A 21,286-nucleotide genomic window follows, 5' to 3' on the forward strand; every position below is an offset into this window, starting at 1 on the left:
GCTTCTCACCTATATGAATATGTAGAACTTCGGGATCGACTTCTCGAGTGACTGTAGGATATGGACCTTGTTCTGTGTCTGGATTTAGACTCAGATTTACTTCGTGACCTGCTGAGACTCCTGGAAGGGCTGTTGTCATCTCTGCTTGGAGATTCCTCCTCACTGGAGCTTTCTTGATTCCTTGGCCGACGATTTAGCCGGGCTGTTTTCCTCACCTCATCAAAGAGAGACCCCGGCCTTACTTTATTTTTTGCTTTTATTTCAATTCTTAAACCTGCTGGTTTAGGCTCTGGCGCTGATGCTACATTTTTAACCTCTGTGGTCATACTGACTGTTGCTGGTTTCAAGTTACCAACACCTTGCAAAGGCTTCCATTTATTGTCTATCATATTGCTTGGTGTAGTTTCAGAAATTTCACTTTTTAAACTACAGTCTTTAGCACCAGACACAGGAGCAGAGTTATTTTCTTGCCTTCCCGTTTCTTTTTCTTCTTTAATATTAATAAAGTCTCTTATGTTGTTTCCCAGTTTGACAGCATCTTGCTCAGGGGTCTCAACCTGTAACTCTTTTTTTACACCAGCACTTAAAGGTTTAGCAGTGAGAATGACAGGAGACAAAACATCCACATCCACCTTCCCTGGCGAGTTACGATCCGGAGTACAAATCTCCATGTTGTCATCTGTCTGAATAACATCTTCCAGCCCATTTTGGTTATTTTCTTCAGCTTGTTTAATCTCACTCTTGCAGGCAGCCACGTTTATTCCTGAGTTTAAAATACCAGCTGAAGAGCTTGTCTCAATGGGCTCTTTAGTAAGGTTGCTGCGATCTGGCGAGGCCCCACATGTGGTGTTTTTATCTAAAAGGTTTTCATTCACACATGACTTTTCACCATTTCCCATTTTATCTGTGACTATTTCATCCTTTTCATAAACTTGTTTTTTATCCTTTATGTCCCTGCTAAGCTGCTTTTCTTTTTTATCATCCTTGGTAACCGGCTTTTCATTTATCTCATCATCCTCTTCTTCCCCAAACTCAAGGGGGGGCTGCCAATGAAACATTTCTTTTCTTTTCTGGACTTTGTGTTTTTTCTCCTTTTTCCCTTTTGATTTTTCTTTTGCTTTTTTGGAATGTGATTTTTTAGGAGTCTTTTTCCACCCATGTTTATGTTTTTTCAACTTGCCTCGAGTGTCTGCTGAGCTGGAACAAGAACTCTCAGACTCAGAAGATGACAACTGTTTGCTTGTCTTCCACGTGCAGTCAGAACCCAAAAAGCCCTCTGAAGAATTGGATTGTTTTTTTATCCTTTTGGTAACACTAAGCTCCGTGTCAGACCCTGAGGTGGCCTCTCCTTCTTCTTTCCCAGAGGAGGGTCTGGAATCACCCCTTTTATGCTTTGCCTCTCCTCTTTCAGAGTTTGACTCCGAGTCCCATTTGCTACCTGAGTAGGATTTGCGCTTTGTTTTTGCACCACCTCCGGGCTGCTCCGAGCATTTCTCCTTAGCTGCTTTCTTTTTGGAGTGATCAGAATCCTGCTCACCCTTGGCTTTCTCCTCCCCTCTCTCAGAACTTAAGCTATTTTTATCCTGTTTCTCAGCATCCCCTTCTAATGGAAAGCGGCCTTCTTTTTCTTGGACCGCTTTGGCTTTGGCAGAGCGTTCGCTGTCGGAGGAGAAGTCTGAGGATGACAAACTGTCACTCTCCTTCAACCCTTGGGAAGACTCGTCGTAGTCCTTTGGATGTGTGTAAGGCAAAGTGCTTTCAGAGCTCGTTTCCTGCCTCAGTTTGAGGCCCCGAGCTTTGGGATCGCCGGATGTGGATTTCCTTTTGCTCCTGTGCCTGTCCTCATCACTGAGGGAATAGTCGGACGTGGACTCGCTGTAGCCCGACCTGTCACTGCGGTATTTACTCGGGGATGGTGACCTGCCAGAGGAAGGAGATTTTGTCCTCGAGCTCGATGGGCTTCTAGACCTTGAGTAAGATCTTGAGTATGAGCGGCTTCGAGAGGACCTGCTCCTGGACCTCGGCCAGCTCTCCGAGCTCCTGTCGCTGCGGCCTTTGGAATAACCGCTCCGATCGCTCTCGGAGCTCCTCTCCTGCTTGCGATAGGAGGAGGAAGTGTTGGCCTCCTTAACGACCACTAAATTGTAATTAGTTTGGGTGGGAATTAAGTGGGTTGTTTTAGCTTTCATCTCCTGAATTCGCTCATACGATGGCTTCCAAGGTTTCTGCCCAGGTTTCCACCTTGAAGGTGGGGGACTGTCACTTAAGGGTATGACAGGGAGGCTTTCTGGGACAACTGGTGGCACGATAACCTTGTCACTGGGCAGTATCACTGCTCGGACAGGCTCAGCAGTCTTGGTCAGCTTAGTGTCATTTAACCGTGCTGAAATATTTCGTGGAGAATTGGGAACAGTCTTTTGCTGCCTGGGGTTAGAACTTGACCGTGACCTACTTCGAGATCGCGATGATTTAGAGGCTGATCTTGATCTAGAACTTCTTCTGGAGTAAGATCTTGATTTAGATCTAGACCTGGATCTGGACCTGTAGTATGATCGAGACCCTCTGCTTGATGAAGATGACAAGCTCTGGTCTTCCTTATCAGATTTAGACCAGTCTCTCCTGGATGAACGTCTGGAAGACAATGAGGAAGAACGAGATTTCCTCTCACGATCACAAGATGATTTTGTCCTCCTGTGGAAGGAATGAGAGGAATCTACATCTGATGAGGCTGATGTTTTCTTTTTCTTTGTTTGCTTGTGCTTCTTGAAATGCTTCTGCTTTTTAGATTTCTTTTTATGCTTCACCTTCTTCTTCTCTTTCCTGTGCTTCTTGTGATGGCTGGAGTATCTCACAGTGCTTAGATCAGCATAACCGTTATGGGACCAAGACCTGGATCTCCGGGATGCACTTCTCTCATCCCATCTGCTGGTACAGGGGTCACTCAACCTGGAAAACAAAGAAACCCCAGACTAAGTGCAAAGTCTTTAAAAACCTTACGATAAATTAGGTATTTTTAAACTTAATTTTAAGTAAGTTTACACAAACCCTAGCACACACACTTTATTACCAGAGAATTGCTTTGAGTTCCTTACACTCATTTTAAGACATAAAATTGTATCATTGTCAAGAGCTACTTCTTCCTAAGAAATAAATCAGCCAACACAAGCAAGTTTTGCATATTTTAGTACCCATGTAAAGAGATTTAAGGTTTTAATTACCTCAGTCTGCAGCACTTTGACCTCTACAAAACAGGATTCTTAACCCACACTTAAATACAAGTTTAAAAACATCTAAGTACATAAAAAAGAATAATCAGAAACATTTGCAATTATGCTCTACTAGCTACATATAATATTTTTAAGTTTTCCTTATAAGATTAATCTCCTGTAATTTGATAGAATATATTCTCATATTTATAAAATACTAAATACTCGTATTTAGTATCAAGCCATCAGGAATTCTGGAGAGCTGACTTCCATCCATCACACAGTTTGCAACTGCTGAAAGAACATACAACTAAAACAATTAAGACTTAGTGGATTTGATTGTTTTATTGCACAGAAACCATGTAATCCACTTTGAGGAAAAGGAAGTCACTGAATCCTTAAGGTTGAAAAAAAAAACCTTTAAGATCACCAAGCCCAACCACCAGCACCCCAAATCCTTGTGGTGCCTTTGAAAGTTTTCACACCTCCGAGTCAGGGCTGTAATCTGACATTTATTCTGCAAAGGTGCACTTTAAAAAAGCATTTCAAGGTTTTCTGCATCAATCCTTGAATATTTGATTTGGCTTCAGAACTTAACCAGAAGCAAACCTACCTCCTGTCTTGGCAGTATGGAAACCTAAAGTCATGATGAGTTTACCCCCCCAAAATAATATTTTATTAGAACATTTCTATATAGAGCTATCATCATTTAAACCATTCAAAATCTGCCTTGTTCTGCATTAAACCATGTCCTCAGGTGCCACATCCACATGTTTTCTGAACACTTTTAGGGATGGTGGCTTCACACTTCCCTGGGCAGCCTGCTCCAGTGCTTTCTGTGAAAAAAAAAATCCCTAATATCCAGTCTAAACCTCCCCTGGCACAACTTGAGGCCTTTTCCTCTCATCCTGGTACTGCTGTGGTACAGCTACACAAGCAGTGAGGGCTTGCCAAAGGTCTCAAAGCTGTGGTGAGGCTCTTACTTGTCTCCTTTGCTCCACTTCTCCCCGCTGGGCGCTCGGTACGTCCGCAGCCTCTGCATCTCCTCCTTCCAGTGGGGAGGGGTCTCGCTGCTCTCCTCATCGTCCGACTCGGAGCAGGAGCGCGACCGCGGCGGGGTGTGATAGCGCTGGGACAGCAAACACACACAGCTGCAGGAAGGCTTCCTTACACAACTACTTTTATACTTTTTATACAGCAATCTGCAGAGCCTGAGAGAGGCCAGCAGCTCGCCCAGCTTTTGGAAACACGAAAGGAAGAATCAAAGGAGAGGCCATGGATTCCCTTTTGGAATAACACAATTACTGCAGATAAACCACCCTCGTTTTTAAAGCACAGATGTTTCACATCAGTCAGACACTTCACGGTTTGAGGGAGCAAACACAAACCCCGTTTCAAAAGTTACTGCTGTTCAACTCTTCAGAAATGGGAATCCAGATTAAGTCAATTTAAAGCAATTAAAGAAATAAAAAACTGAACACAAAAAGTCACAAAAAAACCCCAAACTCTTTCACAAAAAAGAGCCATGAAACTTCACGTTTAAAAAATTATTCTTAGGCAGAGCATTTAAGTAGGCAACAAGAGCTACTTGTGCAGCAGAGAAAGAAGAACTCTGCTATTGCTAACTCATTATTTTCCATTACCCAGTGGGATACACACTTAGGTAAATTCTGTGAGGAAATCAGATGCTCCTTGACTCAATAAAAACACATCTGGATTTGACTCAATTATTTTAAGCCACTTATGAAAGCAATAAAATGGGGGGGGGGGAAAGTGTTGTCCCTCAGAATAAAATCACAAAGATGCATGTATTTATTTATCCAGGTAATTACAGAAGGCTTTAAGACATCCTTCTTATATAAAAAAACAAAATCAAGATAACCTGAGCTTCCCTATTGTTTCAGCTGAAGCAATGACTACTTAAAAAACAGCTTTTACAGAAGAATGGCCTAAAAGATTGCAGGGTGTCATGGACCTCCCTAATTCTCACATTTTATACTCTGGAGTCTCGTGGAACCTACAAACAAGCATTTTGAAAAACATCAACAAGCTTCACCTGGACAGAAGCTGTGCTAATAAAAACTGTAACAGATGGAAGAAAGATGTGTTTCTCCAACTGCCAGCCCTAAATGACATCTTTTTTTCATTCTTAATTTTGCTGAGAGGGTGCCAAAATGATGAAAAAAAATACAGAAACCCCAATATCTGGCAGAAGCCAATGCTACTCCACTTTAAGTTATTTTCTCCCAAGTCTTTATTTACATAAGCATTCCCAAATGTTCCATTTAGGCATTTTTTTCTCCGAACAATCTTTAAGTTAAAAGATAGTAACAGAAGGATGGAAAAGAAGTGTTATAAAATCAACTAACTGACAAGGTTTCAATGCTTTCTACACAGGATCCTACAACATGTAAATAAAGTGTCATACAAAGCCCTCCAGGGAAATTCAAAGCTCAAAGTCAGGGATGTTCCTCTGGGTGAGAGGAAATAAAGAAATAAATAAAATTGTCACATACTATTGTGCCTCTTCCTTTAATTTTTCGTCCAGATTTAGAGACTGATGGCTTCTGGTCAGTCAGAACGGGCGCAGCATCAAGAAGCTTCCTACATAAATTAATAAAGTATGAAGTTACACAGAAAAAAAAAAAAATTAACTTACAATTAGTTTAAGTTAAAAATGAGAAATATTCATCATGTTATTCATTTTCAGACAGAATTCAGTGTTTTTTTCCAAGAAACAAAGCAAGAGAGTTCTGCAACAAAAGGCAAATCAACATGTATTTGTTTTCAACCAAATGTGCAGCTTGATCTCTTGACACAGAAATTAATGCTAACAATGAACTTGCAAAACACTGTTGTAAGAGGTTAACTTGTGTTTGGGGCACAAATCCTGAAGACAACATGGGCAGAAGAGTTTCAGGATCTCAGTTCAGGATAGCTCACAGGTTCTAAAGCTTTGCTTCTTTCAGCCTATGGAATATCCCCAAAAGCAGTGAGTAAATCTTTGGGAACCTGAGTGATGTTCCAAGAAAAGACTTACAGGAGACCATTAAGGGAAAATAAAAACCCAACACCAAACGAAGCCAACACTGATTTTAGAGGTAATCCACTGTAAGGGATTAGCTCAGTCACAAAAACAATGAAATGTGACAGTGGAGGTACAAAATACACTGAAAGTATCTCGTGAATTTGTGACTTCCTTTGTAGCAAAGGAAGGACTTCCTTTGTATTTTCTCTTATTCTCAAACACTGCTAAGTCATGAAATTCCAGGTGATTGATTCTGAACCAAAGTTTCTTCATCAGTCTAAGAAAGACAAAAAATCACCTCTCCCAATCCCAAGTTCCCCTTGCAATCAAGGTGGTTTGCATAGCGTGATTACTCTGAAATTATTCATTAATTGTTTTTAATTGAGTTTAACACCTTGAAGACCAATGAAATCATCTCGAGATCTCAGTGAAAACCCCTGGCAGAGGTCACAAAGAAAAGAAACTGTAAAAAGGACAAAGAAATGACCTCATGCAGCATTTCTGACACTGCAGTCAGCAGCCCCAGGAAGAGAATGTTAACAGGAATATTTCATGCACAGTTTTCAGCAAGTCAGAATAAAAAGCTCGGAGTTCCTTACGGTTCAGGCTCTATATTGACAACAGGCACATCTCTTCTGAGCAAAAATCTATTTTCAGGCACTGGGGGGATTTCTTCAGGACGTACCACGGGCTTGTCCCGCTTTGTGCTAAGGTCGACTTTGTCTGCGACATCGCTCTTGTCAGAAAGGCTGCTAAGGGAAAGAGCAGCGTGAGACATCACAGTTAGCTGGAAAAATCCCTTGTCCAACTGGATTCCAAGACAAGATGCATCAAACTTAAAGCTGGCTTACCAACCAAAATGTGTTCCACAACCCATTTTAGGCTAAAGGGAGGATGGGCCACTATTACTGGAGAGAAAGTTCAGTTCTTGCTTTACAGCAAGTAATTCTGTTTTTCATTTAGAGCTTGTGAGATATTTAAAAAATATAATCAAATATATGTACAAAGATCTGCAATTTGCCTAAAGTCTCACTTTTACACAGGTGTGCTTAGCCCTGAAGAGTTTCACATGCTGGAATTTAGTCATTTCAACATCACTCTTGCTTCTATCTACAAAGATCTTCCATTTAATGGAAAACTCAACAAGCTCAGCTTTAGGGTTTTTTGTTTGTTTATAAAATCATGCACCAACCCCCAAACTTAAAAGCATTCTCATATTTACTGCTTGAGCACTTCATGAAAACACAGCAGAATTCCCCACATTTTACCGCAATTGTTAAATTTTAAAGAACAGTCACCGTCTTTGGCTTGAGGTTCGCTTGCACCTTGGATCCTCCTTCTTCCTCTCCTCCTTCCTTCGTTTCCTGGACTGTTTGGTTTTAGCTCTTCTTTTCCTCTTTTTCCTCCTGCTCCTTTCATTCTCAGCCTCACTCTCAGATGAGGATTCAGAAGAGCTGGATGCACTGGAAGAGGACTCTGAGGCTTCTGAGTCAGAGCAAACTTTCTTCTTCTTCTCCAAAGCTTGAACAGATATTGTCAATTGACACTGTGCACATGTGAGTGCATGTAAAAGCACAAAGCACACAATTTTATAGATTTATAAATACACAAATGGGCTATTTTAGAGAAGCTCTGTGAACTTTTTCTCAATATCAAAGAATCAAAATAAAAATTCACCTAAATCCATGTTGGTATTATACAAATAATTTCCAGCAAAGACAGAACACACAGTAAGTAAAGACCACTTATAGTAAAAAAAAAAATCAGGTGCTTTTGGAAACAACACCCAGGCTGCAAATCAAAGATTAAGAAGAAATTAGTTGCTGTCCCAGCTGTGTACTTTTTATTTTTAAAACTTTGTTAATTTCTCTTTTTTGCATCCTCACACTTTTACACTAGAGCTCTAAAGGACATGAATAACCATCTTATCCTTAAGGAAAATCAGAAATTAGGTAGAAAATGCACTAATTCACAGAGACTATCCAAACATATATTTAAGATCGTTTATTGTCTATGAATCTTCATGAGAAGGAAAATAAGCTTGACCACATATATTGCATATATTCATAGAATCTTAAAATAAACCTTTGGAAAGTGCACAAAATCCAACTTTAAGAGAAGCGCCTTTGTGTCTCCTCCTTTCAATCACAGAAAAGTACACTTTTGATTCTTTTCAGTTTGTCCTGTCAACCTCTAACATGAACAGGGGACAAATGTTGAGGGCAGAAAATATTTTTTTTTTTGCTGTGCCCTCTTCTCCTACACCAAGATTTACGTTTTACAGGCTCACAAGAATTAAGATTCTACACGTCTACCATAATGATTTTTAGCTGTTGGTGGAATTGTACTCTCTGAGAACATGAGTGTTGGATTAAGCCCTTTTCTGACCCACTCATTTTTGTTTAAACTTCTGATGCATCATCACCTGTCTTACTTTTCAAATCTAAGTGATTAAAGTCCCTCCTGTTCTAGGGGAAATCCTTGGGTCACACTGGTACAATTATATTGATTAAACTCCAGGAGACCTTGAGTTCTTCCCTATTTGCTTCAAGAATGGACAAACCACCCTGAAACCCATGAAGAACAAAAGGAACTCTGTCATTCAACAGGTTCTGTAGCACAGCAGGAAGAGAGATCAGGAACAGCTCCTGGGAGGGGGGGATGTTGGATTGAGCCCTTTTCTGACCCAGGGGTGAGGCACCTGAGAGGTGTTTTAAAAACTTTCATTCCATTTTCAGTCTCATGAGAAGGGTGAGACAATGCAGATGTTATAATTCACTCCATCACAACCAGAAGCCAACTATTTCCTAATGACAATACACTGTCAGTGTTTCTTGGCCTATCAGCCTTAGCCACACCATGCTGAAAATGCCTTAAAGCCAATCATCTGAAATTACCCCTCGTGGGTCCTACTGCAATGCATCTTTCACAGTTCTATTTCTCCAGAGTATCTGGTCTTATTTGCAAGCCCATCCTCTGAAACTTGTTTCCAGCTCCAATTCTCTCTCAGCAATGTCTGTCCTATTCCATGGCATTTCTAAGTCAGCATTTCTTGTCTCAAGGTTTGCACACACTGTGTGAGCCTCCTGTCAGGCTTGGAGAATTCTCTGCAAATTTCCCCACACATGAACCTCACTAATTTTGGGAATGTTGAATTAAAGCTAATGAAGAATTCTGGGAACTCACCATCTTTAGCTGATCTGGTGACCAGCACCCCGCAGTCAATGACTCGGACGTCTGCGTAGGGCCTGCTCGCTGTATCGGTTTTGAGATTTTCTATCTGTTCTATGACTTCAAACCCAGAAATAACCAGCCCAAAGACAACGTGCACACTGCAGGAAGGAAGTATTTACAAAGTACAAGACATCTGTGAATCACTGTGACGATTTTGCAATTAATTTCACATTCAAAAAGTCTGTCTGAGATAGAAACATTGAGCTGTTAATGCATTAAATAAGTTTTTTTTAAGGCTTTTAACATTAACAATGCTAAGATTTTATGCAATGTGAAACAAAGATCCACTCTGACATCAAGTATTTCCCTCAAACTGAAGCAGTCTCATCTCCTCTACAAGGGCAGGGTAAACAGATGAAAATTCCTACCCACCCTTCTATTTTTGCAGTTTTGTGCAATAGAGATCAAGAGCCCATCTATAAACATGACAGAACTCCTCCCCAGAGAAGAGTTTATAGATCTCTACAAACCCAGGACACAATTCCCCCCTGGCATTGCAGGGACAGTTAAAATAAAGGAATCCTTGGTTTGTTCTATGGTACCACATTTCTCTTTCTGTCTTCCATGTGCCCCATAAATTTTAGGGATAAAAACATGCCCCAAAAGAGATGACTGCTCAAATATATTAAATTCAGCAATTCAACTCCCAGATTTATGGGCTGAGGGCAGCAAGCAGTTTCAAAGACGTAATTCTAGGATTTAAGACAATTCAAGTTTTTGTCCAGCTTTAGGAAATAAGTTGCGAGTTGAAACTTTTATAGATCTGAAACTTTTGTTTTCCATCTCATCCCATTGTATAATCTTCCACAGAATTAAGGATTTGTTTCCCCATTGTTGCCTACTTTCAACATAACCCTCAAACTTCAGCAATCATTTGAGAAAACGGAAAGGAATCTTACCCATCGAGATGAGGAGCAGGTTTTGTTGTTCTGTTGGACAAACAGCAAGATGGGAAGATGGTAAAATAAAATAAAATCAGGGATTCAGATGAAGTAAGAGGAGAATGACACAGAAAAAAAAAAAAGAGGTGAAGGTAAGACAAAAATAGTGAAAAAATATAGTTAAATACATAGAATTAACAAATTAAAATTACACACAGGCTTTCTTAAACTTTTACATGGTATTTGTTTGAAGTTTAGCTAAGTGTGCATACTGAAAGCTGTACCAAGTATCATTTCATGCATGCAGTAAACAATTTCCAAGTAAGTCTTTAAATACACGTTTAATGTAACTTTATGATTTTTAATCACAGAGAAGATACAATTTGGTGATACATATTAGGTGACCAGTGGGATTTAAATGTTTCTGAGCTTGTTAGCTTCTTAGATTGCAAGGTCACTTTAAAGACAGTTTATTTTAATAAAGAAGAGTTATGACATATGGGGGATTCTCTGCTTCCCCTCACTTCCCACCACTTTTCACTCCCCATTTACCTGCTTGGCCTCCTGACTCAGAACACAAAGCAGTATTTCTGTCTTAAATCATCAAACACTTCAGCTCAAAAACTCACAGGCTTCCCAAAATCAACAGCAGACATTCTGTGTCACCTACACTTCACTGATAAATGCAGATTTCCTCCCTATTTTTCAGCTTCTCACATTAAGCCTGAATGGAAACTGCAACTGCCTTTTGTACAAATCTTTTGGATTCTAATGCTGTGACTCTCTTTCCAAAAGTAAACTAAAATTACTTCTCCAAGTGAGCCTGAATTTCTGCTGCACAGGGGATCCTACTATGCAGGAATATTGAGTAAAGAACATCAGAACCCGCTCAAATATTGGGGGTGAAATCACTTCTGAAAACATTCTCTCTCTCTCTCCTCCCAAGCACTATTGTGCTTTTAAAGCCTTCTTCCAATGAACTCCCTCTCTCAAATAATCCATCACAGGTGATTTTTCTGGATTTACAATAACACAGATGTGGTATGAAGAAGTCAGTTTTTCACTACTAGAATAAAATATTACTTCTTAAACACTTCTCTTCCCTTGAGTTTTGAACTATTAGGTCACAAAACCCTGCAGTGCTGAACACATCCCAAAAGGTGGAACTGTGAATCAGGAGTGTTTACACTCATGATATTTTTTTTTTTAAGTTCCAAATGTCAACCAGCCCACCCACTTCTGTAATACTGAATGATACAGAAAGCTTCCTTGGGTTAACACAGGGGAATAAATGCTATTAACACAACATTAAATTTCTCAATAGCAGTGGGTGTTCTTTGATTTTTCCTTGCTAACACAGCATATTGCTACAAAAAGAAAAATCCTTATGGCTTTTGAAGCTCTTGAAGCAAGAGTTAACTGCATTAACAACCCGCTGTTAAGTAAACAGTTTAAGTGGCTTTAATTATGAAGCTGATTTAAAGGGGTGAAAAAACCAGAAGTGGGTCACTTCAATGAAACCAGCAGTAGTGAAGACAGTGTTTAGAATTAGCTGGAAACAGCAAATGGCTCAAAACCAGGGCTGGGGAGGCTGCAGGTGTTCCTGCCATGCTGCAGCAGCATTGGAGACTAATTAAGCAAATTACCTAAGCAGGAGCTGCCTTTGGACTGGTACTTATTGAGCAGAGGAAGGGGTGGTTGGTGCATTAAAACCCGTGCAGAGGCTGCCCCACTGCCCTGGCAGTTTGAGAGCTCAAATGGACAGGGTTTCTGTCCTTGTTCACTAAGAGAGAACACCAGGAGAAGCTTTGTCCCACAGGGAAACCTTTCAGATGCACCACAAGGACTTGGGTGACTGAACAACTTCCCATGGGAAGCAGAGCCCCAAATCCTTGTGGTGCCTTTGAAAGTTTTCACACCTCCGAGTCAGGGCTGTAATCTGACATTTATTCTGCAAAGGTGCACTTTAAAAAAACATTTCAAGGTTTTCTGCATCAATCCTTGAATATTTGATTTGGCTTCAGAACTTAACCAGAAGCAAACCTACCTCCTGTCTTGGCAGTATGGAAACCTAAAGTCATGATGAGTTTACCCCCCCAAAATAATATTTTATTAGAACATTTCTATATAGAGCTGTCATCATTTAAACCATTCAAAATCTGCCTTTTAATAGACACTGTTATGCAGGTTATTTACAGAAGGACAAATACCTTTCTTCACTCAAGTTTAAATTGGTTTAAGATACTGCTGAAGAGAAAATCATCTTTTTGATAAAAGCACGTTCTCACCCACCCCCCCCAAAGAACCTCAGGCCTAAGAAAGGGTTCAATGCACATAACAATATGATCAGAAAAACAAGAAAGAGAAAAACAGAAAGAAAAGGAAAGGACACAGCCTTAGAGGAATGAGACATTACCTTTGGAGCGCACGATGTAACACTGTTTCTGTAAATTTTACACAAAAATGGCAGAAATAAATTGTAATACATTTTCAGACAAAACTGAGTCTATGTTTTATTAAATACAAGTTTAAAATTATTATTAATCAAGTTGTATGCAAAAAAAAGGATGCCTAAAAGAGGGCTCTAAATTTTCTTTAGAATACACTTTGAAAACTAAAGTTCTCCTTAAAAACAAAAAGAAAACTCGAGACAAAACCTGCTTGCAAAACTACTGCAAAAACAAACAGTTAGAGAATGCCCCCACTCCCCTCTAAGTCTCATTCCAGCAAAAAAAGCCCAGCTTGAAGCAGGTGAATAACCAATTTCTGTGGGTTTATTCACATGCTTGCAGCTCCACAGGGGTTCAAAGGTTCTGCTGAATCCATTCCTAACCAGAAACTCCCCAGGCTGGCACACAAATGTTTGGACTCACAAAGGAAATCTGTAGAGCCAGGAAGTTCACCGCTTCAGATATTTCACTGTTAGCTAACATCCTCCTCCTACTATGAAGCTTTTCTACAAGTGAGAAAAATCAGTGCATTCTCTAAAATATGTGCATTGATTGCTTCTGCTCAGAATTTTAGAACAAAAACCACATTGCAGGTGCAAAAAAGCCCAAACAGCTGCAGCAGCTGGTACTGGATTTTACCCTGGTGTAATTCTGAGCAGCAGCAATGTTTGAAAACTGCACTATCAGCTGAGCTCACCCACAGCCCTCCCCCACCCCCAACAAACTATCAGTGATTAATTATCTCTGCACAGTCAAGTGCTAAAATGATCTTTTTGTTATTGATTATGCATTAAAGTATCCTGGGAATGTTTTCATTTTTCCATAAACTTTTGATCAAGCCAATGGGACCTGCCTGTGTGGGAAGTGCACATGTACCAATAATGCTCAAAGATAATGCAACATCAGCCCCTTCCATTTGACATTTTTTCATTTTTGTATTAGTCAACTGTTCAATAATTAGCTCAAAGGTATTTCATTCACAATAACAACAACAAAAAAGGAAATTATTAACTGTTGATTAGGAAAATACCTGGTTTGGGAGACCAAAAAGATATGAACTACTGTTAATGAGCTGGTAACATTCAGAAACAATTTGTAAAATCAAAACAAGAGTACTCCCAAATTATTTTATCATTCATTTAGCAGATCAAAGTGGTTCCTTTGTTTCAGTTTATGAACTGGGCATGGCACCACGCATTAAAACATTTTTAAACCAAAAAATCCTATTTAGTTCTGAGCAAGAAAGCAGAGCTTGAGAGACACATTAAACCAACAACACCCTCAATAAGGAAAAAAAAAATCTGTCAGTAATAGGAAATCAGACTCCAGTTTTAAAAGCTGTGGAACAGAGAGGCATTTGAACTGGTAAGGAACAGAATCCAGGACTCCTCTTTAGGTTGCACTAAGGGCTTACTCCTGAACTACAACAAAATAATTATGACACAAAACTTCCCTCTTTTCACAAAGAGGTTACTTTGTTTTGCTTCCTATTGTTGCTTTACTCTTCCTTCAGCAGGGGCACTTGTGCTTTGCTACAAATGCAGCTTGGCAGATTTGGTGTGAGAGGGGAAACAGAGCTGAGCAGTGGGAGATCAGGAGTCTCAGTAATGCTCCTTTATTCCCTCATTTTCACCAGAGCTGCACTCACTCTTCTGTACTGTGAATTCCTCACTGGCACGTGGGGGATGGCCACAGGAATGATGGAATGGCTCTAAAGAGACAAGATATTTACAGAGAAAGAGAAAGGGAGCACATGGCTCCAGAACATCACCCAAAGGAATCCAGCCACTGAGCTGGAATATCCAGAAGAGCCCTGGGTACCAATGAGCTCTGTTTGTGCTCCCCCAGGAACTGCTGCTGATGTTTGCAGCAGCAATTCAAAGCAGCTACTGGAGATACAGAAAAAGAAAAGATGATTCTGGAGTGGTTCCTGCCAGTCTCTGCCCCATCCTAGGGATTCCTAGCTCAGGACCCACATGAAAACAGTTACAGATCTACATCCCCAGATGGGTTTAGCACACTTGTAAAATCACTGAGGGCTCTACAGGAAGTTATTTACCAAAAAAAAAAAAAAAAAAATCAGAGTGGGGCTCCCTGAAAACACCAATTTCTAAACTGGTGCCTTTCCAACAACTCTCTTCAACACAAGCCTGCAATGAACTGCTACAAACCTTTGGGTAAAGAAAACTGAAAATGCAGTATTTTACAAATCTAGAGGGATTCCCTCTGGATCCTTTCTGCTGGACTGCAAAATGCTGTGCTCCTCCAGAGCAGGAAATGTTTCTCAGGCACATGAGAAGAGACTTGGCCTATTTACAGCACATGAGCATGGAACTCACAATCCTCCTTCAGCTACACTTTCTCCTTCCCACCCAACTGTTGCTCCTACTCAATTAAGGAAAAAAAAAAGGGGGGGAATTAGTCTACAAGCATTAAACCCAGCACTTCTGATACTACACAGACATTTCTGACTCCTTCCACCTCTGCACTGTGCCACTCTCCAGCACTCTTTGATTTTAGTCCATGCTTTTCCCTGAAGCTTCCCAATATCACTTCCACTGCCTTTTCCATGCCCAGCTCTCACTGTTGCCCATAAACCCTCCAAGCTCTTTCATGCCAGAGAAATCCCTGACTACTCCAAGGAAGCTGATGATTTTTTAGGATGGCTCAGATGCCTGTTTACATTAAGATGAGTCTGGAGATTCTATTTCAAGTAAAACTGTCCACTTTAAATCAACTTTTAGGCATTGCAGAGTCTTCTTGTGCCTGGTTTGCTGGTGCAATATGCCAAAGAGACATTTGCTGTCTGATTATTTCCTGTAAAGACTTATTATTCCAAATACAACTTTTCTCTGGAGACAGGGAATTCTGATGAATTAACAGAACTCTTAGGATAGTCAGGATCCTTGCTATTATTTTCACCCTACTTGGACAAACTGTTATAGAAAAGAAAATCACTTATTTGTACTCCTTATCTGCTACATTATATGTGTACAAAATACAGAGTTCTCATCCCTGAAAACAAATGCAGAGCTCTAAAGAAGCTCAGGTGAACTATCTCCCTTTCTATAAATTTAATAAATGAAATGAAATATATACAAATATTAAGAAGAAAAAATCTGAAGGCTACCACTGAATATTGCCTTTCACACACATTTCAGGTTGAACATTTGAATAATATTTTTCCTAATGATAAACTACAGAGAAACTGAGCATTACTGGGAGTATAAAAAAAACACATTTTAATTTCAGCTTAAAGTGTAAAGGAAGAAAGTATTTTACTAAAGAAAAGCTCTATAGATGCACTGCACATTCCCTAAAGCAATCAGACAAATGCCACCCAGCAAGACTAACTGCTTTAATAAACTGCATTTTGAAGTGAAGGCACAAACTGCCTAGATAAAACCTTTAGGAGCTGTTTCCCACTTGCAATCCTGATTCTCTTCCCTGGCTCCAGGGCAGGCTGGTGACTTTTCAGACACTAGAGATAGCCCAGAAATCTGCATGGGAAGGCAAGAGCTCCAGAGCATCCTCATCCTGAAGGCCACAGAGGACACCCCAGGAGCCTAAACCTAAGCCTAACCAGAGCTAAATCCAGCTCTGGCTTCCTGCAGGCAGCTCAGGTGAATCCAGCTCACGTGGGAATTTTTAGGTCTCTTACTCTGCCTCAATTCCCACTGAACTCACACTTCTCCTTCGAGTGATTATATGAAAAAAAACCCTGAATTTTTCAAGGAATCTGCATCTTTCAAAACACTTCAGTATTTGATGAAAGTGCATTTAAACAATCTTCATTTATTGTCCTGTATTAATTATAATTTAGTATCCAACACAACCTTGGGTTGTTTTGGTGTATGGGGAAAGACAAGGTGCTTAAATCTACTTGAACAAGCTGAGCCTACCAAGCATCAGGGAAAGAAGATGACTTTGGAATCAAATGCAGGAGAGAAAAGAAACTTTAGAGCCCTCAAATGACAGCTGCTTGACTGATGTGACATCATTAGGTTTTCACGTTTAATGTTCAGATAAGCTTAAAAATGGAAAATTAAGGCAAGAGAACCCAAAGGCAAGTCATCAAGTAAAAAATAATGAAGCAATGCCTTCAGAGAGCTTATTAAGCCATGGAGTTGTATTTATGTAAACTGTTTTCCATATTAATGTGCACACATATCCTTTCAGATTTATTGTAATGAAGCACAGCAACTGAAATTTCCTTTGAAGGGAACAGAAAACAAGCTTTTGAAACAATTTTATCTCTATGGAATGTCTAAACAGTGCTAAGTGTGAGACTTTCTTTTAGGTTCCTATGCATCTTCCATTTTCAGGACATTTTTTAGGAAAAGACCTAAAAATGTTTCTTATCTGAACTACATCATATCATACTGAAGATCTTTTTCAGGCAAAGAAAAAAACCCAAGATTCTTGAGGACAATTTACTCCTTTACTGAAGACAGGGAAGCGCCATTCACTCTTATCCCCCAAGAAAGATGGCAAAGAAGACTTTTTCTAGTTAAGTAACTATGCTAAAATTTACTTTTCAAACCCCAGTGTTGTTCTACAAAGTGTTTCTAGACTAAAGTTATCAACCTGCTCTTTCCAAATACAAACTGGTAAACATTAACAGGAGGCAATTTTGAAAAGGGAGTTAACAAAAGAAATAATCACATCAAAGTTTGCAAGCTTGAAAAAAATGATACTCAACCTAAAATACACCTGCTTTGACCAGGAAACCCTCAATTATCACACCTGAGTGTTTTATTTATGAGTAAAGGTTATTGTGCTTTCTGTAATTTCTATAATTTAATAGAATGTGGTTACTGGAATGGCATTTTTTAAAGGTAATGAAGGAAAAATCTGGTTATCAGCACATAATTCTACATAGTGTTGGTATATGCACAAGTTAACAGAATTATGCAGAATATGTATTAAAAAAGCAAGTCAGGAATAAACACTCAAAAAAAATTACTAATAATCACAATAATCAAATAAAAATCCCCACTCATTCTCCTCCTGAAAAAACAACAAAACACTCTCCCAAAAGTTAATCATAAATCACCATTTTTTAAAGAGCAAAACCATACAAACCACCTCTATATCTCACTCCCCCTTACATAAAACGCTCATCATTGTCTTTTGCAGATAAACTGATGAGATTTGTGCACCCAAAAAGGCAAAGAATCTATTTTCTGGCCACTAAGAACTGAACATAAATCGTATTTTTTAGGGAAAAAAGTCACAAAGGAAGAACATTCATGGAGCACCAGCTTTAATCTAAATGAATGCCACAAGGAAATAGTGATCTCTAACAATTCCTCCTGCAGGTGCCACTCACTCCTAGCCAGGATCAGATGGAGAACATGGATATGGATAATTTAGCAATACCATCTTTCTCATGAACAGCGCTTCTCTGTGTAAGAAAAGCTCCACTGTGGGATCACATCTACTCACATGAAAAATTGGGAACCATTGGTATGTTTCCCTCGGTTTGCCATTGACAAAAGGAACGCTCTGTCATGTTTGAGAATAAAGTTTTCATCTGTTTGAAGAAAAAATATGTTTGTCAGATTTTCCCTGGCAAGGGAGGCAGGTTGTTTTCTTAGTAACTTATGGATGGTCTAAGGAGAAATTCTGCTGCTGCTGGAGAAATGGGAACAGGTTGGAGGAAAAACAACAATCAGGTTTAAACAAGTCTCTTCAAATTACAGTTGAGACAAAGCTATGTTTCTTAAAATGATGCAGATACAGTGCAAACATTCCTAATTAAAAATAATTCAAGTCATTATGAGTGTCTTCAATAAACATTAGATAATGGATTTAAACACTGAGTTATTTGGGTAAGAACAAGGTTGGCAGAATTATTGACATTCTCAAACAATAATTAACATACATGATGCTGTTATTTACACTCCAGGTGGAAAGATCAGGAGAAAAAGCTGTTTATTTTCCTGGTATGCCACCTCTACACTCAAAACTGGAAGTCTCAAAGCATAGAAGAAAAAAACATCTCTGTATCTGGATCTAAGTAGAAAAGCCATTAAGAGTAAACTGAACATGCATTTTATATTGCAGCGAATTAAAAAGGAGTTCTGGTTGTACAGCAGAATATAAAACCAGATCTTCTCCAGGTCATTTCCAAAGATAAAAATACTAATTTGAATGTACAAAGCTATTAATTTTTAGATCACATATCAAAACACAATCCTGCATATTTAGCACTCACCATGCGAAACAAACCCTGAGTAACTTCTTAGTAAATGGATCTGTTCAAGCCTTTCCTTGACTAAAAACTTCACTAGTCCCACATCAAACCATGTCTCTTTTTTAAAAAAAACTTAGTTTCATGCATCTAACCAGAGCTACTTGCAACACACACAGAGAACCAGAGGCTGTAAATAAATATAATCACTGTCTTAACAATTGAGTATCACAGTAACCACCTGTTTTTTTTTAAGAAATAATTGTAGGTCTTTAAACAAATAATTTAAAAACTCACCATTTTCCTTCCAATAGATTTTTACAAGAGGTAATTGTACATTTATTTACCAATTCTTTGCAAGGAAAATGACTTGTGTAGCATATAAATAAAGTCAGAAATGAACCCTAAGCATACAAACCTTGAGTAGGGAAGGGGAGGAAAAGGGACAATTAACAAAAGAAGAAATCACTGTTTAGACTTGGAATTATGTGGATTCTCTCTGAGAATAAGTCATTAACCCTCAGAAAGGTTAGATACAAACTCTTCATTTCTCCAAGCACCACAGATATCCATCTACAAAGGGATTTAGCAGTTGTCTATATATTTACTAGGGAGGGGACAAGGGAACAGAGTTTGAATTTGTGTTACTGAGCTTTTGTCTCTTACCTTTTCATTTTGCAAAAGACCACATTCTCTATAAACAAAAGAATATGTTGACAGTTTTAGGCAGGAAGATAGGAGTTTATTCATGAATAAAGTTGCCTAGCCTCCATGCTGAAAGTCATGTTTAACCAATTATGTTAGCCTTAATTAATTGTCAATTTAAGTTAAATATTAACAAAAAATTATCCAAAAGTCATGCATATAAAAGGAATTCTCATGCAACATTAGTTTCATGCAAAAGGTGATCTATGAGTGAACCTGTTTTCATTAAGTAGTTTGGGAATCAAGACTTATTTATCTCAGAACTGAATAGAGGATCTGCAAAGACATATTTGCTCTTACCTTTAAAATAGCCACCATAAATAGATTCACCTCCTTTTCCGTTACCTACACATTAAAAAGCATCAATTAAAACTTTTTGTTTCATTTATACAAAAGCTGTGCAAAACATTCTACCAGCACTTGACTCTCAAAATAGGATATTCCCTCCTCAGGCTCTTTTGGTCAGGCCTAGGATTGCAGGACACAGTGAAAACAAACATTTTGGTAAAGACAGGTATTTCAGGAAAGGAACAAAAAAATCCAGGAAAATTCCTGGAGATTTTTAAAACATTTCTTGCTCATTCAATATTTTATTATTATTTTTAAACTTATTCAAACAGTTACATTCCTGTACCAACAGAACATCACCAGTGCTGCCTCTGCTGCAGACCCAGAAGTGAAAAGCAGTTCAGACTAGAGTCTGCATTTGAATTGTTTTAATAAGATGGAATATCATAAAACCCTCTAGTGAGGAGTTTTTTACACACTTTTCCAAACAAATATTGCATCAGTTGAAACATTTTAGAACTTCAAAAATTAACAATGAAATGTGTGATCTATGCTATACTTCACAGCAAATGAAGGATTTTTATGGCATTGTAATACTTTCACGGTACTTTCTGAAGTTATGAACACATAAATGATAACATTTCTGTTCCATTTCAAACTTGGCAGTTTTAAAAGCCCATTTTACCTTCACTGAAGTCCCCACCCTGAATCATGAAGTTCTTAACCACACGATGGAATGTGGTGCCTTTGTAGCACAGCTTCTTCCCAGTAGTTTTGCCAATTCCTTTTTCACCTGCAAGAAGATGAGACAAAAGGAATCTACAGATTGTCACTGAAGAAATTCCAAGGGTTTTCCCTCCCTAGTTCTAATGGACATGGAAGCCATAACTAAAAGATAACACAGTCCTACCTGATGGCTTTTCACCATCCAGAAGGGGGATCTTTACAAGGGGACTCTGAGGTGAAAATTAAGTTGTTTCTTAAAAAAAATCCCTTCCCCCTTCAAGAAGGAGTGTGTAAATCTACTCAGGATAATTTATAAAAAACAAAGAGTTCAGGATAATTTTCTGTGGGTACAGCTACACTCCAATGCAGGTCACAGTATCCTTTTCAAACCACTCACACATCTGGATGTGCCAGATGATTCCCAAGAGAAAAGCCAGGAAAACAGGTTTCAACTCAGTTTCAATGTGATCCACACTTGGAAAAGTGGGATTGATCTACTCCAAGCTTCCACACCTTCCTCAATCCATGCACAGTGTCTGGCCACCCCTTAACGCCAGCTGCAGATCAGGTGG

General features: G+C 39.1%; 1 protein-coding gene across 3 annotated transcripts in view; it reads right to left on the minus strand.

The window, feature by feature from the left end:
- NKTR (natural killer cell triggering receptor) overlaps positions 1-21,286 on the minus strand; it is a 36,156-nt gene that overhangs the window by 4,317 nt on the left and 10,553 nt on the right. For 2 of the 3 annotated variants that reach the window (XM_053947562.1, XM_053947554.1), the window contains exons 3-12: positions 20,674-20,781; positions 20,001-20,045; positions 18,248-18,335; positions 10,368-10,397; positions 9,421-9,566; positions 7,533-7,755; positions 6,834-6,986; positions 5,723-5,810; positions 4,190-4,335; positions 10-2,946 (exon numbers count right to left, since the gene is read on the minus strand). In XM_053947562.1, the coding sequence (XP_053803537.1) occupies positions 10-2,946; positions 4,190-4,335; positions 5,723-5,810; positions 6,834-6,986; positions 7,533-7,755; positions 9,421-9,566; positions 10,368-10,397; positions 18,248-18,335; positions 20,001-20,045; positions 20,674-20,781 (3,964 nt within the window). Of the gene's footprint in view, positions 1-9; positions 2,947-4,189; positions 4,336-5,722; positions 5,811-6,833; positions 6,987-7,532; positions 7,756-9,420; positions 9,567-10,367; positions 10,398-18,247; positions 18,336-19,661; positions 19,690-20,000; positions 20,046-20,673; positions 20,782-21,286 lie in introns of those variants that run through there. The other variant, XM_053947574.1, reaches the window with a different exon arrangement.

This window comes from Vidua chalybeata, chromosome 1 (assembly GCF_026979565.1).
Source record: "Vidua chalybeata isolate OUT-0048 chromosome 1, bVidCha1 merged haplotype, whole genome shotgun sequence".
Lineage (NCBI taxonomy): Eukaryota > Metazoa > Chordata > Aves > Passeriformes > Viduidae > Vidua > Vidua chalybeata.